General features: G+C 46.3%; 1 protein-coding gene across 4 annotated transcripts in view; it reads right to left on the bottom strand.

The window, feature by feature from the left end:
* The window catches only part of LOC112258223 (unconventional myosin-IXAa-like), a 322,882-nt gene that overhangs the window by 200,531 nt on the left and 97,905 nt on the right, over positions 1-24,446 (bottom strand). For all 4 annotated transcript variants that reach the window (XM_042325783.1, XM_042325696.1, XM_042325721.1 and 1 more), the window contains exon 2: positions 6,813-7,799. In XM_042325783.1, the coding sequence (XP_042181717.1) occupies positions 6,813-7,718 (906 nt within the window). In that variant the 5' untranslated portion in view covers positions 7,719-7,799. The remainder of the gene's footprint in view (positions 1-6,812; positions 7,800-24,446) is intronic.

Raw genomic sequence — 24,446 nt, 5'->3', positions numbered from 1 at the left:
GAACAAATTCTTATTTACACAATGATAGCCTAGGAACAGTGGGTTTAACTGCCTGTTCAGGGGCAAAACGACAGATTTACACCTCGTCAGCTCGGGGATTCGATCTAGCAACCTTTCGGTTACTGGCCCCAACGCTCTAACCACTAGGCTTCCTGTTGCCTCATGTGTAAAGAGTAGTATATGAACACCCTTAACAAGCACCACCAGGAGGTAGTTAGCATCAGCAACACAAGCCACAGCTGACAGAAAACTCTCCTAAAAACTCCAACATACAACCAACGACACTGGGCGATAAGCAATCTCACAGTGCAAACAATTAATATTATCCCAGGGCACTCCAACCTCAGCAGCTAGTTATACATTAACTAGACCCGTCAGAGGAGCATTCGACTAAGGCAAACAGGCCTGTAATTGGCATGACTATAATGGAGGCCGGCCAGAAGAGTCACTCTAGTAGTTGTAAATCGGTGACCTTTTTACCCCAAACTGCTTTCCACTCTGATCCAGCTCAGTGGGGGAAAGAATGTCAAGCCTTAAGGTTATATTTTGAACCTTTATTTAGCTAGGCAAGTCAGTTAAGAACAAATTCTTATTTACACAATGACAGCCTAGGAACAGTGGGTTAACTGTCTTGTTGAAGGGCAGAACCACAGATTTTTACCTTATCAGCTCGGGGATTCGATCTAGCAACTTTTCAGTTACTGGCCCAACGCTCTAACCACTAGGTCACCTGCTGCCACAAGTTTCCCATGGGTATTCACAGTCAGCCCCTGATACCTCCTAGAGTAGGGTGAAGTTGCCCCCTGAGTTGGGATTGGGGGAGGGGAAGCTGATCCTAGATCTATACCCATGGGAAACTAGGGCTGGGCGGTAGACCGTATTTGACTATGTACCGGTATTGATGGACTGTTTTGTGTTTTTCTTTAAACTTTTATAACGGTATTTCAACGTTTGGTTTGTTAAATGTGATACACCACTCTGGCGTGTTTAAATGTCTGTTTTTATACTTTACTCCGTTTACTACCTGAGTAGTCTCGCTCTGTCTTCTCTTGCATGCCTCTTCCCCAAGACCTGCCCCTGTCACCATGCCGTTCACTCCGGCTCCATGGTCACAGGCAACAAGATGTTGGCGATCACTTTACTTCTTAATATAAATACACAAATGTTCTATAATTACACTATTAGTTTGTGTTTCTTACATCTGAAAACAGCTAGTTTGTCTGTTCTTAGCAATTTGTGGCTAAAATAAATCACGTTAGCCCGCTAATGCTAATCGCTAGTTAGCTGGCTAGCTACATGTACAAAGAGTCTTAGCCAACGTAGCAGCCTGATAGCAGTGCTGGTGTAGGCCTAGATCAGCAAGGTGTTCGTATCTTCTAAATCCAAGCGGAATCGGTGAAGCATGAATAACAAATGAGTGCAGGCAAAGCAGAAAGTCATTTTTTGGTTGGTCGGATTGAACAGTATAAAACAAATCAGAATGAAGAAAGCCCCACTTATAATTTATCTGCATACCCTAAGGTCATATAAAACATCAAATACCGTCATAAATGTGAAGATAAATGGTACTATGATATTTTGGCCATATGGCCTAGCCCTAGAGGAAATCCGGAGTGATACATTCTCCAATCCATACGGTTGCTGTCTATCAAAGGACAGAGACCTGGATGTTCAGCTGGTTAACGGGACCAATTGAATGTCATTACTACCGACTACTTTATTCAAGGCTTGTTATCTTCTACCTAGAAAAGAGGAAGTTGTTATATTTTACCTATAAAAAGGGAAGTTGTCGTCATCTACCTATAAAACAGGAAGTTGTCATCTTCTACCTATAGAACAGGAAGTTGTCGACTTCCACCTATAGAACAGGAAGTTGTCATCGTCTACCTATAGAACAGGAGGTTGTCATCTTCTACCTACAGAACAGGAAGTTGTCATCGTCTAACTATAGAACAAGAATGTGTCATCTTCTACCTATAGAACAAGAAGTTGTCATCGTCTACCTATAGAACAGGAAGTTGTTATCGTCTACCTATAGAACAGGAAGTTGTCATCGTCTACCTATAGAACAGGAAGTTGTTATCGTCTACCTATAGAACAGGAAGTTGTCATCGTCTACCTATAGAACAGGAAGTTGTTATCGTCTACCTATAGAACAGGAAGTAGGCCTAGAAGACCAATTGGCTAGAAAAGCACACAGTCAGGTTAACTGTCATTGAGTTATTCTTTTTTTTTTACAGTACTTTAATTGTAAGGAATGTGGTTTCTTCTAAAAGAGAGATCAAATAAACTTAATGATTTGTTCACTAATTTATTGCTCTTCCTGCTCAGTTTCACAGTCTAATATGGCTCAATGAGTCTGCTTGTTCTATTGACAGAGATGCTATCATCAGAGAGATAGTGGACATGCCTGCTCTGAGACAGATACAAGGTCCTGGTGTTGCTCCCTTTCCCTTCCCCCTCTTCCTCCACACAGAAGCTCAGCAGTTCAGTTCCCACCCCTCAGCAAGGTGATTGATGAACAAACATGTTTACAATTACCCTTACTCTTATCAAAACAGGTTTTTAGATAAAAGAGCAGCCACATTGGCATTGAGAGCCTGAGAGGTGTTCAGATTCACCTATGTCAAATATCTACTGGTTCACACGAGGTCAGTGACATATTACTCGCCTCGAGGATGCTAACAGTGGGAAATAAGCCTTAGACAACAACAGTTATGCGCTAACAAGATCCATCACAAGGTTCCCAGACATTTTAAAACTGTACGTTTTTGTCTATTTTCTTTTAACAGAAGATCTCCGGGAAGATTGGACCCAAATAAAGTATTGTAAAAACAGATTTATGATTTCCTGTTTCCTGTATCCCCAACTTACCACATATAGGCCTGCTTAACTGCATTAGGTCCCCAACTTACCATATATAGGCCTGCTTAACTGCATTAGGTCCCCAACTTACCATATATAGGCCTGCTTAACTGCATTAGGTCCCCAACTTACCATATATAGGCCTGCTTAACTGCATTAGGTCCCCAACTTACCATATATAGGCCTGCTTAACTGCATTAGGTCCCCAACTTACCATATATAGGCCTGCTTAACTGCATTAGGTCCCCAACTTACCATATATAGGCCTGCTTAACTGCATTAGGGCCCCAACTTACCATATATAGGCCTGCTTAACTGCATTAGGTCCCCAACTTACCATATATAGGCCTGCTTAACTGCATTAGGTCCCCAACTTACCATATATAGGCCTGCTTAACTGCATTAGGTCCCCAACTTACCATATATAGGCCTGCTTAACTGCATTAGGTCCCCAACTTACCATATATAGGCCTGCTTAACTGCATTAGGGCCCCAACTTACCATATATAGGCCTGCTTAACTGCATTAGGTCCCCAACTTACCATATATAGGCCTGCTTAACTGCATTAGGGTCCACATGTCATTTACATGGTGAGAGAGTGCACATTTTACCATGACCTCAGCGTACCTGTATCCCGTATCCCCAACTTACCATATACAGTGGGGCAAAAAAGTATTTAGTCAGCCACCAATTGTGCAAGTTCTCCCACTTAAAAAGATGAGAGGCCTGTAATTTTCATCATAGGTACACTTCAACTATGACAGACAAAATGAGAGGAAAAAAAATCCAGAAAATCACATTGTAGGATTTTTAATTAATTTATTTGCAAATTATTCCACAATTGGTGGCTGACTAAATACTTTTTTTGCCCCACTGTATAGGCCTGCTTAACTGCATTAGGTCCACATGTCATTTCCATCGTGAGAGAGTGCACATTTTACCAAGACCTCAGCGTATGCGCAGCAGTGTTGGTGTGTCGTGACTCATGGCAGACAAAATGGCCACTGAAAAACAAACCCTCTGGGCTGAAAACTCGACAGAGGTCCCCATCGCAGCCAATCACATAAACAGTCACAAGCACTGAGAAGCCGTCACAACTCAGACTTACAGTACCAGTCAAAAGTTTGGACACACCTACTCATTCAAGGGTTTTTCTTTATTTTGACTGTTTTCAATATTGTAGAATAATAATGAAGACATCAAAGCTATGAAATAACACATTGAATCATGTAGTAAACAAGAAAGTGTTCAACAAATCAAAATATATTTTACATTTGAGATTCTTCAAAGTACCACCCTTTGCCTTGATGACAGCTTTGCACACTCTTGGCATTCTCTCAACCAGCTTCATGAGGTAGTCACCTGGAATGCATTTCAATTAACAGGTGTGCCTTGTTAAAAGTTAATTTGTGGAATTGCTTTCCCTCTTAATGTGTTTGAGCCAATCAGTTGTGTTGTAAGGTAAGGTAAGGTAAGGTTGGTGTACAGAAGATAGCCTTATTTGGTAAAAGACCAAGTCCATATTATGGCAGGAACAGCTCAAATAAGCAAAGAGAAACGACAGTCCATCATTACTTTAACCTCTCTGGGATATGTGGGACGCTAGCGCTGGCCAAAAGCCAGTGAAAAAAAAAAAAAAAAATGGTTAAAAAATGGTTAAAAAAATTACTATAAAAATATAACTTTCAAGAAATCACACATGTAAGATACCAAATTAAAGCTACACTTAACCAGCATCGCTACCACAGCATTCTGCAGAGATAAGCCATCCCATCTGCTTTGCGCTTGGGACTATCATTTGCTTTTCAACAGGACAATGACCCAACAGGCTGTGTAAGGGCTACTTGACCAAGAAGGAGAGTGATGGAGTGCTGCATCAGATGACCTGGCTTCCATAATCATCCAACCTCAACCCAATTGAGATAGTTTGGGATGAGTTGGACCACAGATTGAAGGAAAAGCAGCCAACAAGTGCTCAGAAGCTGGTTGAGAGAATGCCATCAAGGCAAAGGGTGGCTACTTTTTTGGCTACACTTTTTTGGTTACAACATGATTCCGTATGTGTTATTTCATAGTTCTGATGTCTTCACTATTGTTCTACAATGTAGAAAATAGTACAAATAAAGAAAAACCCTTGAATGAGTAGGTGTGTCAAAACTTTTGACTGGTACTGTATGTAAAATGAGTGTGCCCTTTAGTAGTCCTTGGCCTTTTCATACATCCAAATCAAAACGCTAATCCAAAATCCATAATTGACTCTGAATCCCATCTGTATTAGGCAATGGTGCATTAAGGTTTTCAAACACTATAAAATGTCCAAGCACAGATCCTAGGTCAATAATATACGCGTCAACTCATATGTTGCAATAGCAGATAAATATAGGTTTTGCCATGTCGAGACGACCCAATCCAGGATACAAAACAATCCACAGTGACATGCTTCGTCTCATGCTTAAAATACATACTGCTGCTAGTGAAACAACCTATTTACAGGGCTTTCATAATGCACTTCCTCTTTGTAACCATGACATATCATCTCCCTATGCCTCACAGTCAGCAAGCTGCCAATCATGTGTCTCATTTACAGTTACTTCAAGTCTCAAGGAGGTGTCACTGCATGTGGGTAAGGATGGGGTAAAGAGGGATGAGACAGTGATTTCATCATAGCCTTAATTACAATTATCATGCTAGCATGGGGCTGAGCTGGTAACAGCAAGTTTACCATCCTTACATATCCTATCCTTACATATCCTCTGCTTACATATCCTATCCTTACATATCCTCTGCTTACATATCCTATCCTTACATATCCTATCCTTACATATCCTCTGCTTACATATCCTATCCTTACATATCCTTTCATATCCTATCCTTACATATCCTTACATATCCTCTGCTTACATATCCTTACATATCCTATCCTTACATGTCCTCTGCTTACATATCCTATCCTTACATATCCTTACATATCCTATCCTTACATATCCTTACATATCCTCTGCTTACATATCCTTACATATCCTATCCTTACATATCCTATCCTTACATATCCTCTGCTTACATATCCTATCCTTACATATCCTATCCTTACATATCCTCTGCTTACATATCCTCTGCTTACATATCCTCTGCTTACATATCCTCTGCTTACATATCCTATCCTTACATATCCTATATCCTTACATATCCTATTCTTACATATCCTCTGCTTACATATCCTCTGCTTACATATACCATCCTTACATATCCTATCCTTACATATACCATCCTTACATATCCTCTGCTTACATATCCTATCCTTACATATCCTTACATATCCTCTGCTTACATATCCTCTGCTTACATATCATCTGCTTACATATCCTTACATATCCTCTGCTTACATATCCTATCCTTACATATCCTATCCTTACATATACCATCCTTACATATCCTCTGCTTACATATCCTCTGCTTACATATTCTATCCTTACATATCCTTACATATACCATCCTTACATATCCTATCCTTACATATACCATCCTTACATATCCTTACATATTCTATCCTGACATATCCTTACATATCCTCTGCTTACATATCCTATCCTTACATATCCTATTCTTACATATCCTCTGCTTACATATCCTATCCTTACATATCCTATCCTTACATATCCTATTCTTACATATCCTCTGCTTACATATTCTATCCTTACATATCCTTACATATACCATCCTTACATATTCTATCCTTACATATTCTATCCTTACATATCCTTACATATTCTATCCTTACATGCAGCATCTCTACTTGTCTTTCTAGGTTAATACAGTCTGCTGGCATGAACTAGATTTCACAACACATCGATCACATTCATTCTTGTGTATGCTGAGTTGCAGTCTCCCACACACACACACACACATTATCCCCCCACGACCGTCAACAAACCAATCACAACCTTACCTCTAACACAGGCCCCGCCCCCAGGATGATCTGCTCCACCCCACTGGCGAATCCCTTCTGGCTGAGGGCGGTCAGGTGATGAATCAGGAAGTTGGTGCTCTGGGTCTTTCCCGAGCCGCTCTCTCCAGAGATGACGATACACTGGTTCCTCCGTCGCTGCAGCATGGCGTGGTAGGCCACATCCGCCACAGCATAGATATGCGGCTCCAGGTCTCCCAGAGCGTGGTTGTCGTACATCTTGACGTACTTAGGGTTGTAGATGGGTAGGAACTGGAAGGGGTTGATGACGATGAGGATGGAGCCGACGTAGGTGTAGATCTTCTCCTGCCGGAAGCGCGAGCGGAGGCTCTCCAGCAGGGCGTGCTCCGTCAGCTCAGGGAGAGCGCACAGGTCGGCCGGGTGCTCGCCCCCTGCGGGCTGGGGCAGAAAACCCCGTTCCACCATGCGGCGGCGCTCCTCTGTCACGCGCAGCCACATCTGGAGACTGCCTCCATAATGGATGGAGCCATCCAGGTTCTTCTCTCGGAGAAGGAAGCGGTAGTCCTCCCCACTGCCCAGGCCACAGCGATTCTCTAGGGCGTTGCGGGGCCACAGCATCATCCGCTGGACTGGGCAGTCACTGGGGTTGAGGATCCACTCCTCCCCGCCGAACTCCTTCACCTCGGCTAGCACGTAGCATTTGGTACGGTCCAGGCTCAGACGCTCCAGCAGGCGCTCGATGGCCTCGGCAGCAGTGGTGCTCTTGCGGGCGCCCACGGGGCAGTAGATGGTGCCCTCGGCCAGGGCGCCCGGGTAGATGCGCAGGGTGAACTCCTGGTCCTCCAGGCGCCGCCGCATGCTGCCGCTGGCCGTGTTAGCCACCAAATTGTCGCTAGCATAGCCGCAGCCGCCATCTTGAAGACTCATCGTGGAGAAGCAGGTCCCATCAGCACTGGCTGATGCTGGGAGTTGTTCTCTGGACCGGGGGACTAACTCAGGACATTCCAGCTGAGAATATAATTAAAATAGAGAGTTTAGAGGAGGCAGGCAACACAATGACATCATACACGATCACGGACACAATGACATCATACACAGTCAGGGACACAATGACATCATATACGGTCAAGGACACTATGGCTTCATACAGTATTGATGAACAACATGAGGGAAGAGGAGGTTCCATGAGGGAAGAGGAGGTTCCATGAGGGAAGTGATGGTTCCATGAGGGAAGAGGAGGTTCCATGAGGGAAGAGGAGGTTCCATGAGGGAAGAGGAGGTTCCATGAGGGAAGTGATGGTTCCATGAGGGAAGAGGAGGTTCCATGAGGGAAGAGGAGGTTCCATGAGGGAAGAGGAGGTTCCATGAGGGAAGTGATGGTTCCATGAGGGAAGAGGAGGTTCCATGAGGGAAGAGGAGGTTCCATGAGGGAAGTGATGGTTCCATGAGGGAAGAGGAGGTTCCATGAGGGAAGAGGAGGTTCCATGAGGGAAGTGATGGTTCCATGAGGGAAGAGGAGGTTCCATGAGGGAAGAGGAGGTTCCATGAGGGAAGTGATGGTTCCATGAGGGAAGAGGAGGTTCCATGAGGGAAGTGGAGGTTCCATGAGGGAAGTGATGGTTCCATGAGGGAAGTGATGGTTCCATGAGGGAAGTGATGGTTCCACGAGGGAAGAGGATGATCCATGAGGGAAGTGATGGTTCCATGAGGGAAGAGGAGGTTCCATGAGGGAAGAGGAGGTTCCATGAGGGAAGAGGAGGTTCCATAAGGGAAGAGGAGGTTCCATGAGGGAAGAGGAGGTTCCATAAGGGAAGAGGAGGTTCCATGAGGGAAGAGGCGGTTCCATGAGGGAAGAGGAGATTCCATGAGGGAAGAGGAGGTTCCATGAGGGAAGTGATGGTTCCATGAGGGAAAAGGAGGTTCCATAAGGGAAGAGGAGGTTCCATGAGGGAAGAGGAGGTTCCATAAGGGAAGAGGAGGTTCCATGAGGGAAGAGGCGGTTCCATGAGGGAAGAGGAGATTCCATGAGGGAAGAGGAGGTTCCATGAGGGAAGAGGAGGTTCCATGAGGGAAGAGGAGGTTCCATGAGGGAAGTGATGGTTCCATGAGGGAAGAGGAGGTTCCATGAGGGAAGAGGAGGTTCCATGAGGGAAGTGATGGTTCCATGAGGGAAGTGATGGTTCCATGAGGGAAGTGATGGTTCCATGAGGGAAAAGGAGGTCCAGACAGCAAAATATGTCTGTTCTAAATCATGTGACAGTGACACATGACATGTTGTGTGTCATAGTCAAAATAACTAGTATCTCGTTTTTTTTTAAAGTCCCAAAACAGATAGTAAAACCGGGAAAGCCAGATAACAAGCCCAGCGGCAGTAAAAGCCGTCAGACATTTCTAAGCCACTGGGCCTGGCTTATCTGAGCCATGGACTGTGTGTGCTTATCTGAGCCATGGACTGTGTGTGCTTATCTGAGCCATGGACTGTGTGTGCTTATCTGAGCCATGGACTGTGTGTGCTTATCTGAGCCATGGACTGTGTGTGCTTATCTGAGCCATGGACTGTGTGTGCTTATCTGAGCCATGGACTGTGTGTGCTTATCTGAGCCATGGACTGTGTGTGCTTATCTGAGCCATGGACTGTGTGTGCTTATCTGAGCCATGGACTGTGTGTGCTTATCTGAGCCATGGACTGTGTGTGCTTATCTGAGCCATGGACTGTGTGTGCTTATCTGAGCCATGGACTGTGTGTGCTTATCTGAGCCATGGACTGTGTGTGCTAATCCTAGTGCCATGCACCTGTGCCAAGATAAACAGCTGCCAGCATCCACACAGAAGTGTCTCTAATGAACACACAATGGCTTAAAGTGAAGGCAACAACTTCTCTGGTTGAAAACAGCCGACGTGGCGTCGATAAGAGTCTGATTATTTGTTTATTTGTTTCTTCTAAATTGACTACAGAGTGTAAATTGGATAGTGGTCATAAAGTCTCGTCCAAAAACAGCTGTTTTCAAGGGAGCCCTGTCGAGCCGGCATTGATGGAAATGTTCTCCCATAGATTTAATACTGAGAGACGGATCAATTATAATACTAGACTGAGTGTCTTTATCTCCCATCACATCAACGTCAGTAAGACCAAGAAGCTGACTGTGGACTACAGGAAAAAAAGGGGGGGGAGATGAAATTAGCCAGACATTAGCCTTTAGCATAAACCCTTTCTAGCCCAATTCCTGCCCTTTCTGTTTGTTTTTTTCTAGTTGTTTGAGTCTGTATCTGTGGTATGTGACGCAACTAGGGGGTCTAGCTATCTAGTTGCATCACATACCACAGATACAGACTCAAACAACTAGAAAAACAACAAACAGAAAGAGCAGGAATTGGGCTAGAAAGGGTTTACGCTAACAGTGCTAAAGGCTCATGTGTTCATGCTAATAGCTAGTAGCAGCCATGTTACAACCAGGAACAGAAATGACAGAACAAACAACACAAAGGTTAACAGCTTAATGCTAAAGATATTATCCTGAAAAAGCAACAATTGCAATACAGTGTGCAGTGTGTTTCCAGGAAGTATCATGGCTATGTATAGGTTAGGGTTACAGGTGTAGGTTTTCATTCTGTTCAGAGAAATTGGGTTGTCATTGGTGCATGGATATAGTCCTCAGGGGAGAGAGATCTGATCTGCTTTTCAGTGTGGATGTCATAAGTATTAAACCTCTGACACCCACACTTGACAGCAATACAGGCCTAGAGCCAAAAGCACCACTGTGTTTTTAGGATTAGTGTCCCCCCCTCCCCCTCTCTCCTCTCTTTCTCCCTCGTTTCTCTCTGAGTTTGCCCTGCTTGCTCCTGCAGTTGGCAGCAGGCCAGCTGCTCTCCCAGGTGTCTGTCTGTCTGTCGTGCCGTAGGTGATGCTATATGTCTGTCAGTGGTGCTGTCTGTCAGTAGTGCTGTCTGTCTGTCTGTCTGTCTGTCTGATCTAAGATGTGCTGCTGTGAATGATCTGGAGCGGTCTGTGTCTGGAGCATCACAGGTCACCTCTTATCACACAGAAGGAGAGACAGAAAGGGAGAGGGAGATGAATAGAGACAGCAAGAGAGAGGGAGATAAAGGGAGACAGCAAGAGAGGGAGATAAAGGGAGAGAGAGATGAATAGAGACAGCAAGAGAGAGAGAGAGAGAGAGATCAAGGGAGAGAGAGATGAATAGAGACAGCAAGAGAGGGAGATCAAGGGAGAGGGAGATGAATAGAGACAGCGAGAGAGAGAGAGAGAGACAGAGAGAGAGAGAGATCAAGGGAGATGAATAGAGACAGCAAGAGAGAGGGAGATAAAGGGAGAGGGAGATGAATAGAGACAGCAAGAGAGAGGGAGATAAAGGGAGAGGGAGATGAAGAGACAGCAAGAGAGAGAGAGAGATCAAGGGAGAAAGAGATCAAGGGAGAGAGAGATGAATAGAGACAGCAAGAGAGGGAGATCAAGGGAGAGGGAGATGAATAGAGACAGCGAGAGAGAGAGACAGCGAGAGAGAGAGAGAGATCAAGGGAGAGGGAGATGAATAGAGACAGCAAGAGAGAGAGATAAAGGGATATGGAGATGAATAGAGACAGCAAGAGAGAGAGAGATAAAGGGAGAGGGAGATGAATAGAGACAGCAAGAGAGAGGGAGATAAAGGGAGAGGGAGATGAATAGAGACAGCAAGAGAGAGAGAGATAAAGGGAGAGGGAGATGAATAGAGACAGCAAGAGAGAGGGAGAGAGAGAGAGATCAAGGGAGAGAGAGATGAATAGAGACAGCAAGACAGAGAGAGATCAAGGGAGATGAATAGAGACAGCAAAAGGGAGAGGGAGATGAATAGAGACAGCAAGAGAGAGAGAGAGATAAAGGGATAGAGATGAATAGAGACAGCAAGAGAGGGAGATCAAGGGAGAGAGAGATGAATAGAGGCAGCAAGAGAGAGAGAGAGATAAAGGGATATGGAGATGAATAGAGACAGCAAGAGAGAGAGAGATAAAGGGAGGGAGATGAATAGAGACAGCAAGAGGGAGAGAGAGATCAAGGGAGAGAGAGATGAATAGAGACAGTGGAGAGAGAGAGAGAGAGATCAAGGGAGAGGGAGATGAATAGAGACAGTGGAGAGCAAGAGAGAGAGAGAGAGAGAGAGAGAGAGAGGAGAGAGAGAGAGATCAAGGGAGAGGGAGATGAATAGAGACAGCAAGAGGGAGAGAGAGAGATCAAGGGAGAGGGAGATGAATAGAGACAGCAAGTGAGAGAGATAAAGGGATAGGGAGATGAATAGAGACAGCAAGAGAGAGAGAGAGAGAGAGAGAGAGAGAGAGAGAGAGAGAGAGAAAGCGAGAGAGAGATCAAGGGAGAGAGAGATGAATAGCGACAGCAAGAGAGAGAGAGATCAAGGGAGAGGGAGATGAATAGAGACAGCAAGAGAGAGAGGGAGATGAATAGAGACAGCAAGAGAGAGAGAGATGAATAGAGACAGCAAGAGAGAGAGATGAATAGAGACAGCAAGAGAGAGAGAGAGATGAATAGAGACAGCAAGAGAGAGAGAGATTAATAGAGACAGCAAGAGAGAGAGATGAATAGAGACAGCAAGAGAGAGAGAGAGATGAATAGGGAGAGAGAGATGAATAGAGACAGCAAGAGAGAGAGAGAGATGAATAGGGAGAGAGAGATGAATAGAGACAGCAAGAGAGAGAGAGAGATGAATAGGGAGAGAGAGATGAATAGAGACAGCAAGAGGGAGATGGAGATGAATAGAGACAGCAAGAGGGAGAGGGAGATGAATAGAGACAGCAAGAGGGAGAAAGAGATGAACAGAGACAGCAAGAGAGAGAGAGATGAATAGAGACAGCAAGAGAGAGGGGGAGATGAATAAAGACAGCAAGCAAGACGGCCTACTGAAGACCAGAGCCCCATTCTGACAGCCTGCTGAAGACCAGAGTCCCATTCTAACAGCCTGCTGAAGACCAGAGCCCCATTCTGACAGCCTGCTGAAGACCAGAGCCCCATTCTGACAGCATGCTGAAGACCAGAGTACCATTGTGATAGCCTGCTGAAGACCAGAGTCCCATTCTGACAGCCTGCTGAAGACCAGAGTCCCATTGTGACAGCATGCTGAAGACCAGAGCTCCATTCTGACAGCATGCTGAAGACTAGAGTCCCATTCTGACAGCCTCCTCATGCTATGTCATGAGCCTCAGTCTACCAAGCTCAGTGACTCATTACTGGGGCTCGGTGACTCATTACTGGGGCTCGGTGACTCATTACTGGGGCTCAGTGACTCATTACTGGGGCTCGGTGACTCATTACTGGGGCTCGGTGACTCATTACTGGGGCTCGGTGACTCATTACTGGGGCTCGGTGACTCATTACTGGGGCTCGGTGACTGATTACTGGGGCTCGGTGACTGATTACTGGGGCTCGGTGACTCATTACTGGGGCTCGGTGACTCATTACTGGGGCTCGGTGACTCATTACTGGGGCTCGGTGACTCATTACTGGGGCTCGGTGACTCATTACTGGGGCTCGGTGACTCATTACTGGGGCTCGGTGACTCATTACTGGGGCTCAGTGACTCATTACTGGGGCTCGGTGACGGATTACTGGGGCTCGGTGACTGATTACTGGGGCTCGGTGACTGATTACTGGGGCTCGGTGACTGATTACTGGGGCTCAGTCACTCATTAGTGGGGCTCAGTGACTCATTACTGGGGCTCAGTCACTCATTAGTGGGGCTCAGTGACTCACGTCTAGTTGTCCAGAGAGAGAGAGAGAGAGAGAAAGAGACACACAGAGAGAGAGAGAGACACAGAGAGAGAGACAGAGAGACAGAGAGAGACACAGAGAGAGAGACACAGAGAGAGAGAGACAGAGAGAGACAGAGAGAGAGACAGAGAGACAGAGAGAGAGACACAGAGAGAGAGAGACAGAGAGAGACAGAGAGAGAGACAGAGAGACAGAGAGAGAGACACAGAGACAGAGAGACAGAGAGAGACACAGAGAGAGAGAAACACGGAGAGAGACACAGAGAGAGAGAGAGAGAGACATAGAGAGAGAGACCGAGAGACAGAGAGACAGAGAGAGAGACAGAGAGAGACACACAGAGAGAGAGAGAGACATAGAGAGAGAGACCGAGAGACAGAGAGACAGAGAGAGAGACAGAGAGAGAGACAGACAGATCTATCACTCATATCCCTGTCCCCTTCTAAGCAGTCTTCTCATTGTCCAGGTCTACATGACAATTACTCTGAAGTTTAAATTGCTAGCTTGGATGAGTATAGCGTATGTTTAGTGAGCATATATCCTCATGGATAATGTGAGGAAAGCCCAAGTCCGCGGCTGAAAAGAGAGACAATGGGTCTCAGAGAGAACGAGAGCGATACCCGTGCAAAGTTCAACCCTTCCAGCAAAGCTTTGCCCTCAAAAGAAAACGGGGAGAAAATCTGTCCCCTGAACTCCTGGGTGACGAGACAACACTGATCCCAGCCAGCCACCAGAAGACGGAGTGAGACGACTCAAGTAGTAAACGGAGTAAAATATTTTTTTTAAACAGACATTTAAACAGGTCAGTAGTGGTGTATCAGATTTAACAAACCAAACATGACAGTACAACACACCACTCTAGCCTGGTGACTGGAGAGAGCTTCACTTCCTGTCTACTGGAGCCACAGCATGACTGGGAGGCTGGTGGGCCTTGGTAAACCATGCAGGAGTCATCAGACCCAACACAAAGGACCCCTCTGGGCAGAGGGCAGGGTCTAGGTTGATGGATGGACAGAAGGTCAGAGGTCAGGGTAGGGAGCCAAGGGGGCAGATAACCATAACTAATAACGCCTAGCTCACCGCTGTGGCCAGCTAGTTGCAGGGGCGGTCAGGCCACGCTGGCCTGGACAGGTGAGGTTGGACAGGTGGAGGTCCAACCCAAACCGGAGGGATAGTGAAAGCTGCCCAGCGACAGTGACCTTGTCAAGGAGATTGGATCAGAGCACTTACATCTGTGCAGGTTCCTACAGAGCTTCAGCCTACTACAATGACCTCACTGCCAACCAACACAAGAGTCAGGGAGAGGAGGAGGGGGAGAGGAGGGGAGAGGAAGTGGAGAGGAGGGGAAGAGGAGGGGAAGAGGAGGGGAGAGGAAGGGGAGAGGAAGGGGAAGAGGAAGGGGAGGGGAGGGGGAGAGGAGGGGAGAGGAAGGGGAAGAGGAGGGGAGAGGAAGAGGAAGGGGAGAGAAGGGGAGAGGAAGAGGAGGGGAGAGAAGGGGAGAGGAAGAGGAAGGGGAGAGAAGGGGAGAGGAAGAGGAAGGGGAGAGAAGGGGAGAGGAGAGGGAGAGGAGGAGGGGAGAGGAAGGGGAGAGGAGGGGGAGAGGAAGGGGAGAGGAAGGGGAGAGGAGGGGGAGAGGAAGGGGAGAGGAGGGGGAGAGGAAGGGGAGAGGAAGGGGAGAGGAGGGGGAGAGGAAGGGGAGAGGAGGGGGAGAGGAAGGGGAGAGGAAGGGGAGAGGAGGGGGAGAGGAAGGGGAGAGGAGGGGGAGAGGAAGGGGAGAGGAAGGGGAGAGGAGGGGAGAGGAAGAGGAAGGGGAGAGAAGGGGAGAGGAAGAGGAGGGGAGAGGAAGAGGAAGGGGAGAGAAGGGGAGAGGAAGAGGAAGGGAGAGAAGGGGAGAGGAGAGGGAGAGGAGGGGGAGAGGAGGAGGGGAGAGGAGGGGGAGAGCAAGGGGAGAGGAGGGGGAGAGGAAGGGGAGAGGAGGGGGAGAATGCTTGTTTTGTCACAGTTCAGTTCAAGTACAGTAGCTGACAGTGTTGTTGATATAAGGTTGAGATGGGGTTGATATAAGGTTGATATAAGGTTGATATGGGGTTGATATAAGGTTGAGATGGTGTTGATATAAGTTTAAAATGGGGTTGAGATGGGGTTGATATAAGGTTGATATAAGGTTGAGATGGGGTTGATATAAGGTTCAGATGGTGTTGATATAAGGTTGATATAAGGTTGAGATGGGGTTGATATAAGGTTAAGATGGGGTTGAAACGGGGTTGATATAAGGTTGAGATGGGGTTGATATAAGGTTAAGATGGGGTTGAAACGGGGTTGATATAAGGTTGAGATGGGGTTGATATAAGGTTGAGATGGGGTTGATATAAGGTTGAGATGGAGTTGATATAAGGTTAAGATGGGGTTGATATAAGGTTGAGATGGGGTTGAGACGGGGTTAAGATGGGGTTGAGATGGGGTTAAGATGGGGTTGAGACGGGGTTGATATAAGGTTGAGATTGTGTTGATATAAGTTTAAGATGGGGTTGAGACAGGGTTGAGATGGGGTTGATATAAGGTTAAGATGGGGTTGAGACGGGGTTAAGATGGGGTTGAGACGGGGTTGATATAAGGTTGAGATGGGGTTGATATAAGGTTCAGATGGTGTTGATATAAGGTTGATATAAGGTTGAGATGGGGTTGATATAAGGTTAAGATGGGGTTGAAACGGGGTTGATATAAGGTTGAGATGGGGTTGATATAAGGTTGAGATGGGGTTGATATAAGGTTGAGATGGAGTTGATATAAGGTTAAGATGGGGTTGATATAAGGTTGAGATGGGGTTGAGACGGGGTTAAGATGGGGTTGATATAAGTTTAAGATGGGGTTGAGATGGGGTTGATATAAGTTTAAGATGAGATGGGGTTGAGACGGGGTTGATATAAGTTTAAGATGGGGTTGAGATGGGGTTGATATAAGTTTAAGACGGGGTTGAGATGGGGTTGAGATGCGGTTGAGACGGTGTTGAGATGGGGTTAAGACGGTGTTGAGATGGGGTTGAGATGGGGTTAAGACGGTGTTGAGATGGGGTTGAGATGGGGTTGAGACAGGGTTGAGATGGGGTTGATATAAGTTTAAGATGGGGTTGAGATGGGGTTAAGACAGTGTTGAGAGGGGTTGAGTTGGGGTTAAGACGGTGTTGAGACGGGGTTGAGATGGGGTTGAGATAAGTTTAAGATGGGGTTGATATAAGGTTGAGATGGGGTTGAGATGGGGTTGATATAAGTTTAAGATGGGGTTGAGACGGGGTTGATATAAGGTTGAGATTGTGTTGAGATGGGGTTGAGACAGGGTTGAGATGGGGTTGATATAAGGTTAAGATGGGGTTGAGACGGGGTTAAGATGGGGTTGAGACGGGGTTGATATAAGGTTAAGATGGGGTTGAGATGGGGTTGAGATGGGGTTGATATAAGGTTGAGATGGGGTTGATATAAGGTTAAGATGGGGTTGATATAAGGTTAAGATGGGGTTGAAACGGGGTTGATATAAGGTTGAGATGGGGTTGATATAAGGTTGAGATGGGGTTGATATAAGGTTGAGATGGGGTTGAGACGGGGTTAAGATGGGGTTGAGACGGGGTTAAGATGGGGTTGAGACGGGGTTGATATAAGGTTAAGATGGGGTTGAGATGGGGTTGAGATGGGGTTGATATAAGGTTGAGATGGGGTTGATATAAGGTTGAGATGGGGTTGATATAAGGTTGAGATGGGGTTGATATAAGGTTGAGATGGAGTTAATATAAGGTTGAGAAGGAGTTGATATAAGTTTAAGATGGGGTTGAGATGTTTTTTTTTATTTATTTATTTTTTATTTTTTATTTCACCTTTATTTAACCAGGTAGGCTAGTTGAGAACAAGTTCTCATTTGCAACTGTGACCTGGCCAAGATAAAGCATAGCAGTGTGAACAGACAACACAGAGTTACACATGGAGTAAACAATTAACAAGTCAATAACACAGTAGAAAAAAAGGGGAGTCTATATACATTGTGTGCAAAAGGCATGAGGAGGTAGGCGAATAATTACAATTTTGCAGATTAACACTGGAGTGATAAATGATCAGATGGTCATGTACAGGTAGAGATATTGGTGTGCAAAAGAGCAGAAAAGCAAATAAAAACAGTATGGGGATGAGGTAGGTAAAAATGGGTGGGCTATTTACCAATAGACTATGTACAGCTGCAGTGATCGGTTAGCTGCTCAGATAGCAGATGTTTGAAGTTGGTGAGGGAGATAAAAGTCTCCAACTTCAGCGATTTTTGCAATTCGTTCCAGTCACAGGCAGCAGAGAACTGGAACGAAAGGCGGCCAAATGAGGTGTTGGCTTTAGGGATGATCAGTGAGATACGCCTGCTGGAGCGCGTGCTACGGATGGGTGTTGCCATCGTGACCAGTGAACTGAGATAAGGCGGAGCTTTACCTAGCATGGACTTGTAGATGACCTGGAGCCAGTGGGTCTGGTGACGAATATGTAGCAAGGGCCAGCCGACTAGAGCATACAAGTCGCAGTGGTGGGTGGTATAAGGTGCTTTAGTGACAAAACGGATGGCACTGTGATAAACTGCATCCAGTTTGCTGAGTAGAGTGTTGGAAGCAATTTTGTAGATGACATCGCCGAAGTCGAGGATCGGTAGGATAGTCAGTTTTACTAGGGTAAGTTTGGCGGCGTGAGTGAAGGAGGCTTTGTTGCGGAATAGAAAGCCGACTCTTGACTTGATTTTCAATTGGAGATGTTTGATATGAGTCTGGAAGGAGAGTTTACAGTCTAGCCAGACACCTAGGTACTTATAGATGTCCACATATTCAAGGTCGGAACCATCCAGGGTGGTGATGCTGGTCAGGCGTGCGGGTGCAGGCAGCGAACGGTTGAAAAGCATGCATTTGGTTTTCCTAGCATTTAAGAGCAGTTGGAGGCCACGGAAGGAGTGTTGTATGGCATTGAAGCTCGTTTGGAGGTTAGATAGCACAGTGCCCAAGGACGGGCCGGAAGTATATAGAATGGTGTCGTCTGCGTAGAGGTGGATCAGGGAATCGCCCGCAGCAAGAGCAACATCATTGATATATACAGAGAAAAGAGTCGGCCCGAGGATTGAACCCTGTGGCACCCCCATAGAGACTGCCAGAGGACCGGACAGCATGCCCTCCGATTTGACACACTGAACTCTGTCTGCAAAGTAATTGGTGAACCAGGCAAGGCAGTCATCCGAAAAACCGAGGCTACTGAGTCTGCCGATAAGAATATGGTGATTGACAGAGTCGAAAGCCTTGGCAAGGTCGATGAAGACGGCTGCACAGTACTGTCTTTTATCGATGGCGGTTATGATATCGTTTAGTACCTTGAGCGTGGCTGAGGTGCACCCGTGACCGGCTCGGAAACCAGATTGCACAGCGGAGAAGGTACGGTGGGATTCGAGATGTTCAGTGACCTGTTTGTTGACTTGGCTTTCGAAGACCTTAGATAGGCAGGGCAGGATGGATATAGGTCTGTAACAGTTTGGGTCCAGGGTGTCTCCCCCTTTGAAGAGGGGGATGACTGCGGCAGCTTTCCAATCCTTGGGGATTGATCAGAGGTTGATAAGTTTAAGATGGGGTTGAGACGGGGTTGAGATGGGGTTGATATAAGTTTAAGACGGGGTTGAGATGGGGTTGAGACGGGGTTGATATACGTTTAAGATGGGGATGAGACGGGGTTGAGATGGGGTTGATATAAGTTTAAGACGGGGTTGAGATGGGGTTGAGACGGGGTTGATATAAGTTTAAGATGGGGTTGAGATGGGGTTGAGACGGGGTTGATATAAGTTTAAGACGGGGTTGAGATGGGGCTGAGACGGGGTTGATATAAGTTTACGACGGGGTTGAGATGGGGTTGAGACGGGGTTGATATAAGTTTAAGATGGGGTTGAGATGGGGTTGATATAAGTTTAAGATGGGGTTGAGATGGGGTTGATATAAGTTTAAGACGGGGATGAGACGGGGTTGAGACGGGGTTGATATAAGTTTAAGATGGGGTTGAGATGGGGTTGATATAAGTTTAAGACGGGGTTGAGATGGGGTTGAGATGCGGTTGAGACGGTGTTGAGATGGGGTTAAGACGGTGTTGAGATGGGGTTGAGATGGGGTTAAGACGGTGTTGAGATGGGGTTGAGATGGGGTTGAGACAGGGTTGAGATGGGGTTGATATAAGTTTAAGATGGGGTTGAGATGGGGTTAAGACAGTGTTGAGACGGGGTTGAGTTGGGGTTAAGACGGTGTTGAGACGGGGTTGAGATGGGGTTGAGATAAGTTTAAGATGGGGTTGATATAAGGTTGAGATGGGGTTGAGATGGGGTTGATATAAGTTTAAGATGGGGTTGAGACGGGGTTGATATAAGGTTGAGATTGTGTTGATATAAGTTTAAGATGGGGTTGAGACAGGGTTGAGATGGGGTTGATATAAGGTTAAGATGGGGTTGAGACGGGGTTAAGATGGGGTTGAGACGGGGTTGATATAAGGTTAAGATGGGGTTGAGATGGGGTTGAGATGGGGTTGATATAAGGTTGAGATGGGGTTGATATAAGGTTAAGATGGGGTTGATATAAGGTTAAGATGGGGTTGAAACGGGGTTGATATAAGGTTGAGATGGGGTTGATATAAGGTTGAGATGGGGTTGATATAAGGTTGAGATGGGGTTGAGACGGGGTTAAGATGGGGTTGAGACGGGGTTAAGATGGGGTTGAGACGGGGTTGATATAAGGTTAAGATGGGGTTGAGATGGGGTTGAGATGGGGTTGATATAAGGTTGAGATGGGGTTGATATAAGGTTGAGATGGGGTTGATATAAGGTTGAGATGGGGTTGATATAAGGTTGAGATGGAGTTAATATAAGGTTGAGAAGGAGTTGATATAAGTTTAAGATGGGGTTGAGATGTTTTTTTTTATTTATTTATTTTTTATTTTTTTATTTCACCTTTATTTAACCAGGTAGGCTAGTTGAGAACAAGTTCTCATTTGCAACTGTGACCTGGCCAAGATAAAGCATAGCAGTGTGAACAGACAACACAGAGTTACACATGGAGTAAACAATTAACAAGTCAATAACACAGTAGAAAAAAAGGGGAGTCTATATACATTGTGTGCAAAAGGCATGAGGAGGTAGGCGAATAATTACAATTTTGCAGATTAACACTGGAGTGATAAATGATCAGATGGTCATGTACAGGTAGAGATATTGGTGTGCAAAAGAGCAGAAAAGCAAATAAAAACAGTATGGGGATGAGGTAGGTAAAAATGGGTGGGCTATTTACCAATAGACTATGTACAGCTGCAGTGATCGGTTAGCTGCTCAGATAGCAGATGTTTGAAGTTGGTGAGGGAGATAAAAGTCTCCAACTTCAGCGATTTTTGCAATTCGTTCCAGTCACAGGCAGCAGAGAACTGGAACGAAAGGCGGCCAAATGAGGTGTTGGCTTTAGGGATGATCAGTGAGATACGCCTGCTGGAGCGCGTGCTACGGATGGGTGTTGCCATCGTGACCAGTGAACTGAGATAAGGCGGAGCTTTACCTAGCATGGACTTGTAGATGACCTGGAGCCAGTGGGTCTGGTGACGAATATGTAGCAAGGGCCAGCCAACTAGAGCATACAAGTCGCAGTGGTGGGTGGTATAAGGTGCTTTAGTGACAAAACGGATGGCACTGTGATAAACTGCATCCAGTTTGCTGAGTAGAGTGTTGGAAGCAATTTTGTAGATGACATCGCCGAAGTCGAGGATCGGTAGGATAGTCAGTTTTACTAGGGTAAGTTTGGCGGCGTGAGTGAAGGAGGCTTTGTTGCGGAATAGAAAGCCGACTCTTGACTTGATTTTCAATTGGAGATGTTTGATATGAGTCTGGAAGGAGAGTTTACAGTCTAGCCAGACACCTAGGTACTTATAGATGTCCACATATTCAAGGTCGGAACCATCCAGGGTGGTGATGCTGGTCAGGCGTGCGGGTGCAGGCAGCGAACGGTTGAAAAGCATGCATTTGGTTTTCCTAGCATTTAAGAGCAGTTGGAGGCCACGGAAGGAGTGTTGTATGGCATTGAAGCTCGTTTGGAGGTTAGATAGCACAGTGCCCAAGGACGGGCCGGAAGTATATAGAATGGTGTCGTCTGCGTAGAGGTGGATCAGGAATCGCCCGCAGCAAGAGCAACATCATTGATATATACAGAGAAAAGAGTCGGCCCGAGGATTGAACCCTGTGGCACCCCCATAGAGACTGCCAGAGGACCGGACAGCATGCCCTCCGATTTGACACACTGAACTCTGTCTGCAAAGTAATTGGTGAACCAGGCAAGGCAGTCATCCGAAAACCGAGGCTACTGAGTCTGCCGATAAGAATATGGTGATTGACAGAGTCGAAAGCCTTGGCAAGGTCGATGAAGACGGCTGCACAGTACTGTCTTTTATCGATGGCGGTTATGATATCGTTTAGTACCTTGAGCGTGGCTGAGGTGCACCCGTGACCGGCTCGAAACCAGATTGCACAGCGGAGAAGGTACGGTGGGATTCGAGATGTTCAGTGACCTGTTTGTTGACTTGGCTTTCAAGACCTTAGATAGGCAGGGCAGGATGGATATAGGTCTGTAACAGTTTGGGTCCAGGGTGTCTCCCCCTTTGAAGAGGGGGATGACTGCGGCAGCTTTCCAATCCTTGGGGATTGATCAGAGGTTGATAAGTTTAAGATGGGGTTGAGACGGGGTTGAGATGGGGTTGATATAAGTTTAAGACGGGGTTGAGATGGGGTTGAGACGGGGTTGATATACGTTTAAGATGGGGATGAGACGGGGTTGAGATGGGGTTGATATAAGTTTAAGACGGGGTTGAGATGGGGTTGAGACGGGGTTGATATAAGTTTAAGATGGGGTTGAGATGGGGTTGAGACGGGGTTGATATAAGTTTAAGACGGGGTTGAGATGGGGCTGAGACGGGGTTGATATAAGTTTACGACGGGGTTGAGATGGGGTTGAGACGGGGTTGATATAAGTTTAAGATGGGGTTGAGATGGGGTTGATATAAGTTTAAGATGGGGTTGAGATGGGGTTGATATAAGTTTAAGACGGGGATGAGACGGGGTTGAGACGGGGTTGATATAAGTTTAAGATGGGGTTGAGATGGGGTTGATATAAGTTTAAGACGGGGTTGAGATGGGGTTGAGATGCGGTTGAGACGGTGTTGAGATGGGGTTAAGACGGTGTTGAGATGGGGTTGAGATGGGGTTAAGACGGTGTTGAGATGGGGTTGAGATGGGGTTGAGACAGGGTTGAGATGGGGTTGATATAAGTTTAAGATGGGGTTGAGATGGGGTTAAGACAGTGTTGAGACGGGGTTGAGTTGGGGTTAAGACGGTGTTGAGACGGGGTTGAGATGGGGTTGAGATAAGTTTAAGATGGGGTTGATATAAGGTTGAGATGGGGTTGAGATGGGGTTGATATAAGTTTAAGATGGGGTTGAGACGGGGTTGAGATGGGTTTGATATAAGTTTAAGACGGGGTTGAGATGGGGTTGAGACGGGGTTGATATAAGTTTAAGATGGGGTTGAGATGGGGTTGAGACGGGGTTGATATAAGTTTAAGACGGGGTTGAGATGGGGCTGAGACGGGGTTGATATAAGTTTAAGATGGGGTTGAGGCGGGGTTGAGATGGGGTTGAGACGGTGTTGACATAAGTTTAAGATGGGGTTGATATAAGTTTAAGATGGGGTTGAGACGGGGTTGAGACAGGGTTGAGACGGGGTTGAGATGGGGTTGAGACGGTGTTGAGATGGGGTTGAGACGGGGTTGAGATGGGGTTCAGATGGGGCTGAGATGGGGTTGAGATGGGGTTGAGATAAGGTTGAGATGGGGTTGAGATGGGGTTGATATAAGTTTAAGATGGGGTTGAGACGGGGTTGAGACAGGGTTGAGATGGGGTTGAGATGGGGTTGATATAAGTTTAAGATGGGGTTGAGATGGGGCTGAGACGGGGTTGATATAAGTTTAAGATGGGGTTGAGGTGGGGTTGAGATGGGGTTGAGACGGTGTTGACATAAGTTTAAGATGGGGTTGATATAAGTTTAAGATGGGGTTGAGACGGGGTTGAGACAGGGTTGAGACGGGGTTGAGATGGGGTTGAGACGGTGTTGAGATGGGGTTGAGACGGGGTTGAGACGGGGTTGAGATGGGGTTCAGATGGGGCTGAGATGGGGTTGAGATGGGGTTGATATAAGTTTAAGATGGGGTTGAGACAGGGTTGAGATGGGGTTGAGATGGGGTTGATATAATTTTAAGATGGGGTTGAGATGGGGTTGAGATGGGGTTGATATAAGTTTAAGATGGGGTTGAGATGGGGTTGATATAAGATTAAGATGGGGTTGAGATGGGGTTGATATAAGTTTAAGATGGGGTTGAGACGGGGTTGAGATAAGGTTGAGATGGGGTTGAGATGGGGTTGATATAAGTTTAAGATGGGGTTGAGACGGGGTTGAGACGGGGTTGAGATGGGGTTGAGATGGGGTTGATATAAGTTTAAGATGGGGTTGAGATGGGGTTGATATAAGTTTAAGACGGGGTTGAGATGGGGTTGAGACGGGGTTGAGACGGGGTTGAGACAGGGTTGATATAAGGTTGAGATGGGGTTGATATAAGTTTAAGATGGGGTTGAGATGGGGTTGAGATGGGGTTGAGACGGGGTTGATATAAGTTTAAGATGGGGTTGAGATGGGGTTGATATAAGTTTAAGATGGGGTTGAGATGGGGTTGAGACAGGGTTGATATAAGGTTGAGATGGGGTTGAGATGGTGTTGAGATGGGGTTGAGATGGGGTTGATATAAGGTTAAGATGGGGTTG

Source organism: Oncorhynchus tshawytscha, linkage group LG01 (genome assembly GCF_018296145.1).
Source record: "Oncorhynchus tshawytscha isolate Ot180627B linkage group LG01, Otsh_v2.0, whole genome shotgun sequence".
Lineage (NCBI taxonomy): Eukaryota > Metazoa > Chordata > Actinopteri > Salmoniformes > Salmonidae > Oncorhynchus > Oncorhynchus tshawytscha.
Note: the sequence above shows the minus strand (reverse complement) of the source record. Positions and strands in the feature narration are given on the sequence as shown.